Source organism: Neopelma chrysocephalum, unplaced genomic scaffold, assembly GCF_003984885.1.
Source record: "Neopelma chrysocephalum unplaced genomic scaffold, ASM398488v2 Primary Assembly neopelma1_96770, whole genome shotgun sequence".
NCBI lineage: Eukaryota > Metazoa > Chordata > Aves > Passeriformes > Pipridae > Neopelma > Neopelma chrysocephalum.
The window spans coordinates 957,060-963,059 of record NW_020925414.1 but is presented as its reverse complement, the minus strand read 5'-3'; the positions used below and the strand labels follow the sequence as shown (position 1 = coordinate 963,059).

At 38.1% G+C, this 6,000-nt stretch overlaps 1 protein-coding gene across 2 annotated transcripts; it reads right to left on the bottom strand.

Moving 5' to 3' along the window:
• Window positions 1-258: 258 nt before the first annotated feature.
• On the bottom strand, window positions 259-5,224 carry GPX8 (glutathione peroxidase 8 (putative)). 2 transcript variants are annotated; one of them, XM_027709345.1, is made up of 4 exons: window positions 4,867-5,224; window positions 4,412-4,788; window positions 3,544-3,805; window positions 259-1,730 (listed from the first exon to the last, which is right to left on the bottom strand). In XM_027709345.1, the coding sequence occupies exons 2-4, from the start codon at window positions 4,715-4,717 to the stop codon at window positions 1,567-1,569; spliced, it is 732 nt and encodes a 243-aa protein (XP_027565146.1). In that variant the 5' UTR covers window positions 4,718-4,788; window positions 4,867-5,224; the 3' UTR covers window positions 259-1,566. The 2 variants fall into 2 exon arrangements, with proteins under 2 accessions (XP_027565146.1, XP_027565147.1); XM_027709346.1 differs by lacking the exon at window positions 3,544-3,805 and having other exon boundaries at window positions 1,546-1,730.
• Between the last annotated feature and the right edge of the window lie 776 nt (window positions 5,225-6,000).

Below are 6,000 nucleotides of genomic sequence, written 5' to 3'. Positions count from 1 at the left end.
GACCTTTTGCATAATCCTTAGCTGATCTCTGAAAGTTAGAGTGGCCAAAATTGCCAAGGTTTGAGTTCTGTTCCAAAATGATGTTTGTCACTGTTGATGGTGACTGTTAAATCTTTCACATCAGTATCATTACTCAATCTTTTAAAACATTTTAATGTCCTTATTCTTCAGAGTTTGTTGGTTTGGGGTTTTTTTTGTGTGAAATTGTCAATTAATTCAATACCTTTTTTTTTTACCTGCTTTTCAATTTCTCACCTTTTTAATACAGTTAAGTGGTTATCTTTATTGGAAAAAGTTTTGAAGGACTTTAGTTATTTTCAGTCAGTCTTACAAGACAACAGCACTAATGCTATCCATCCTTCTCATGTAGAAAACTCTTCCAAGGCATAGGTTTCTCTCATTTCTATTCTCTCACCCCTCCATTAGGACTTGGACATCTGGAATGACATTTCTTATTCAAATTTACTGTCTCCCTTTTTCAAACAGATAAATCAAAACACTTGGCAGTTTGTAATAGAACAGTGGAGCAGAACTGGAAATGGGTTTGCAGTTACATGTAGGACTGGGGAGATTGCAAGGTGAGAAGAGTGGATCTTGAACCCTGAACCTTCTCCTCTTTCTTCTACCTCTGCATGAAGACTGTTTTTTTATTCTAAAGATGGGAGGTAGGTAGACAGATAGCTGGGGAGTATTGTCATGGACTGCATCAGAAAGACATCTGTAAGAGTCCCAGACACCTGATTTTCGTTGCACCTTGAATCCTTCTGTAAGCAACCATGTATATTCACACAGGCCTCGCCTTCACCCAGGTCAGAAAACCAGGAATCCAATAGGAGAGGAGCTCACAGTCAAGGCACTGTACCTTGGTGCAAATGTATAGAGATGTCTAAAGAGTTTAAGGGTGTTGCTCTAAAGGTGAAATGTAAAATGAATCAAAACATAAAGCAGGCAAGAAAACATTTCTGCAATTTTTTTCTTTTACATTTATCATTTTCTATGTACAGTTTTTTTACAACTGACAGCTTCACAATTCCGTAGTCTTCCTCGAGAGAATGCTGCAAAGCTGGTCTCTTCAGTTACATTTGCCTCTAAAGACCCTGCCATGGATGCCTCTGGGCCCCATACGCTTCAGACAGGGCGAGTATGTGTTAATGGAATATCAAAATCTGTTTGTTACTGATAGATGGGAAAGAAACCTGTGCAAATACTGAGTAATTTATTAATAATCTTCTTTCCAGACATCCCCCTGCTGGTGACAATTGCAATTAGCAATTATCAGCAATTAAAAAAAAAAAAAGCAACATTTAGAAACCTTATGTAGATTGAAGGTCCATCCTGCAAGGTACTTAGTGCCTTGCCATCTCAGTAAACTCAGTCCTTCTCAAGGCTATTGCAAGGGAAAATCCAGCATTAATAGACATATTACCAAATGTATGTTGGTTGCAAATACCAATACTAAAGAGTAGTAAAATCACCTGATGGTTTATCTTCTAGAAACATTTCCCAGGAATGTACAAAGGCTGTGTATCCATGCTATTGAATAGAATCACAGTATAAATGGCTTTTTCAGAGGTCCTCTCTTTTTTTCATGATAATCTGCCTGATTAATGCTGCTACTTCTGGCTTGATACTTTGTACTGGCTCTTTGGGTCTCCAGAATTTCACAACTTTACCCTCAGGACTGACAAGGTACTTCCAGAAATTCCATCGAGGCTCTTTCTTTGAAGAATCTGTAAGGATGGCATCAGATTGTTTCAGCGAGTTACACTTGTAATTGTTTCAATGCCCTGAACTGATTCTTCAACTTCTTATGCAGAAGTAATCACACCTTGTTCTTTGCTAGTAGTCTGGGCATGGTTTACTGGTTGCTGTTAATGATCAGAAAAGTGGGAAGTGAATGATGCTTCACATCCACATTTATGCTGCCAGTGGACTCTTTTTGTGCTAGACTATCTGACAGTGCTGGGCAAATTGTAGCTAGCAGTAAGAGGCACAAGAAGGCGATGTAGCCTGAAGATGTTCAACCTTCTGATTGTCAAGACAGCTACCTGAAGAAAGCAGGTGCTTCTTTTATTGAAGATGCAGGGAATGAAGGAAAAGAAAGGCTTTATTTAAAAATATTGAAGCATCAGAAGATCTTTCTCCTTCCTGTGGGTGAACAGCATGTCAAATTAAAAAATGCTGAGTAAACATTTTTTTCTTTACAGATATTGATATCTAACACTGATTGCATTGATATTTAGAATCTGGTTTAATCCTATGCAGCTGTAACCTGCATGCTCTAGTCTCCTCTATAGAGTTGAGAGAGCCCTCAATAATTCCACTGGACCTCAGGCAACTCAGGTCAACAAGGGTTGAGGTCAACAAGGTTTACTGAGGTATTTGGTATCTTGCTTAAGAGGAGGTAGGAAGAAACACAGTTACAATGAGAGTGGTGAAACATAAATGACTCCTAAATAATAACAATTTTCAAGTACATAAGAGGTATCACAGAGAATATGGCAAGAAGAAAATACTTAAGTGTTGTAAGAAAGATTTAATTTAGATATTTAAGTAGTTTTCTCATAAGAGGAGCTGTGAAAAACTGAAATAGGCTGTGAGGTTTTGGAATCTCTCATATAACTACTGAAATAGTCTGGATAAACACAAGTATTGGGAAAAAATATTGGGATAAACACAGTATGGGTAACTGTGACCCTGTGTTGGGTCAAGGAGATAGAACAGTTTTGGGCTTTCTCCTACATTTTTTCTAGTTAAAATGGTGCGTTGGAGAAAGGTTGTGTTCTAAGTATCCTTTCTTTCATATATCAGTGTTAAGCATGGGTCAAAGACCTGGCCAAAGCTCAGGATAATTCAGAGAGGCTTTTCAAGCTGGCTTTGGGTCTATGAGCTCTTTGGTCAACTAAAGAGAGAAAGTTTCATTTTGCCTGTGAGAATATGAGGCCCTAAGTCAGTAACTGCTCTCTGTAATGGGGGTATTTGTATGAGAGGGTTTTGCATGCTGGGCCCTGAAGTTCACATGACAAATTAACACAAATCAGTGATTATATATAACTACAGTATATATAATCCTGCTTCACAATACAGTTTACATAAAGGTGGACACATGCCTCTGCTAAAAAAATGAATCTGCATGTGTTTATTTAAAATCTTTCAGTGATTTTAGGACCATCCATAATTATATTTTTGTCCACAAGAAAAGCTGCTTTTCAATGAAAATCACGTAACTTGAAATGGGATCTTGTAGATAGGAATCTTTGCACTCAAGTTCATGCATCCACAAAAAATGGATGTTTATAGCTGGACTGGTCACAGTAGGCTGTTTTTATGATCAGTAAGGAGAAACTGATTCTTTCATGATACAATCCTTCTGCCCATATTTTTTACATTCAGATTGAAATGAGATGAATTGTATGCTTAGTGCCTGTTTCTCTCCATGAGCAGAGAAGTTTGAAGACTTCAGTGTTTCCTGACAAACAAACTCAGACTGGAATTCAGTGAGAATACCATGGTTACAGGCAGCTTGATATATAAAACAGTTACCTATTAGAAATTTAAAGGCAGGATCTCCTTCCGATCCTAGGATCTTGATTTTGTGAAAAATGGGGAAGGTTACTCCATAGTTTCCTTTGGCAAAAGATTCTATTTCTGGGCTTGAACTAGGCTCTGATTCTCCAAACTGGTTGCAGGGAAATGCCAGCACAGTGAAGTGGGAGGAACCAAACGCTCTGTGTAGCTCTTGCAGTGCGATGTAATTTTTGTCTGTGTTTTGGCAGTAACTGGCCATGTTAACAACTAAAGTTGCCTTCAGAGAAATAAAGTTACAATAGTAAGAAAAAACCCTATAGATAGTGTAGAGATTATAATTAAATTTTAAAATTGCGTTTCTTATTACTATGATGGTTCCTGTCAGAAAGCTAAATTTAATCTGTCTGATCATCATTTCATTAAACAGATGAAAGCAGCTGAAGATATTACATTCAGAGAATCTGTTATAAAAATTCAATAAATAGACAAACTTCAGCTTGCAGCTTTGTTTAAATATAAACATTTAAAAAAGCAGGTATTCAGGACTTGCACTAAAATCATATTTACTAGATCAACTTCCAAAATTCAACACAACATACTACCATTCTTAACTAAGATTAAAATTCACAAATTTTCCTGTTAGGCTATAATGATCTATACTAAATAATATGAATTTATTTTTCTTAGTTTATTAGATCTACTACTTAATTCCTGGAGCAGATCTAGAAAAAAAATGTTTCTCCAGCTTACCATTTAAAGATTAGGAATTTATTACAAAAATCTCTGCTAAAAATTCCCATAACCAAACATTTTATTTACCTAAAAATGTACACTTTTTTTGTCAGTAACGATTCAAGACAGATAAAATGAAACAAAAACTTACTTTCCCTCTGTACTTCCCCAAGGAAATGTTCCTTCCTCGTGAATCTTTGACTTCAAAGAAATAAAAATCTTTGATTTTAGGTTTAAAAATTCTGAGTTGTAGCAGGCAGAGAATGGTCGTACACAAAACCACTGACAGAAAGACCACAACGACCCTGGCTTTGGGCACTGAATATTTCAGAGGATAAGTAGTTGTAAAAGGCTCCATTTTTGAAATCTTTGGAGGGGAGCCTGGGCAGGCCTGGAATGTGAAGGAGGAGCTGAAATATGAAACTCGCATCTCAGACAGAAAGAGCAAGCTGCTCATTTTTGTCTCTGTTGCTGAAACAGCTGTTCAAGATCACAGTGCCTGCTGGGCTTTAGAGTACAGAGATGAATCTGGGTGAAAAAAAAGAAGAAATGAATGAAAAGGATCTTCTCATCACCTAAGGATGCTGATTGCTCTGTTTGACTGACCTGTGTGGGATATTCCAGTGTTCATCTGCACAGTCTTGAGAGCTGTTGGGATCTCTTGTTGGTTTGTAGTACAGCTCTAGCACAACCTCTGGGCTCCTCTGGCATCTCTGGCAGTGTTGTTCTGCAGGAGGCAGCTATGCTGTCAAACAGACCTGGAGAAGCAGCCTGGGGGCCAGTTGTTCAGGTAGAAGGAAGGCAGGATGGCTGAAATCACCCTGTTTACAGACTCAGCCCTGCATGTCATCAGCTGCCATGAGACCACTGGCAGCTTTGTTTGCTTAGAAGTGCTGAGCCAGCACGGCATGGCACAGCACCACTACGAACATCATGAAGGGACAGAATGATGATGGATATGGGTTGCTTTCTTAATTGCTACTGGCTAACTGGCAGTATGAGATGACAGTTACCGGCATCTTACTGCTGAGATAGTAAGATTGAAGGCCTGCATGAGAGAAGAAAGAGTTAGCTGAGAATCTCATGTGTAAGCCAAGCAGCTCCACTGTTGTTTTGCTGAGCCAATTGTGCAAGACTCTCTGAATTTCAGAGCCACATGTCTGGTGTTTTATCTGTCTTCATTTTACCGTTTTATGTTTTAAAGATTCTTGCCTGTTGCTCTTGGTTTCTAGGGGTGCATCAACATGTAGTGGTTACAATTCAGTTATATACAACCCTGAAATTTCCTCTGTCTTTCATCTTGTCTTCCCCTGATCAGTTCTTCCCTCTTTCTGTCCATTTGGTATTCCCCTCTTCCTTTCAACTTTCAGGATTTTGTCCTCTTCACATTTCTATTTTTCTGGGCTTTTCTATGCTCTTGCCTGTCTATGCTGCTTGCCAATGTCTGCTTACTTTCTTTCCCTCTTAACTTTCCAAACCACCATTGAAGAGTGATTTCTGTCTCAGATTTTTTTCTTATCACCCTGATTTTTTGCTGCACTTAGATGCTACATTTTAAAGGACAAATATAGAACAGAACTTTCTGAATGTGAAACCTGGAATCTGGTGGTTTCTTTCTTTTCAGTGACTTCAGTATCACTATGAGTATCATTGATTTGTACAAGTTCATAGTGGCATGTTCGATCATTTCTACAATTTCTAAGTAGCTAAAGTCCATGTTAATTTTGTTTAACAAGACTA

What these genes read in the sequence shown, in the direction of transcription:
- GPX8 (XM_027709345.1), bottom strand. Translation starts at nt 4,717, where the DNA reads ATGAGCAGCTTGCTCTTTCTGTCTGAGATGCGAGTTTCATATTTCAGC. An exon ending in TGGGGAAGTACAGAGGGAAA is followed by an intron (nt 3,806 to 4,411) that starts GTAAGTTTTTGT and finishes ATTTCTCTGAAG; the next exon opens with GCAACTTTAGTTGTTAACAT. An exon ending in TGCCTTTAAATTTCTAATAG is followed by an intron (nt 1,731 to 3,543) that starts GTAACTGTTTTA and finishes CCATCCTTACAG; the next exon opens with ATTCTTCAAAGAAAGAGCCT.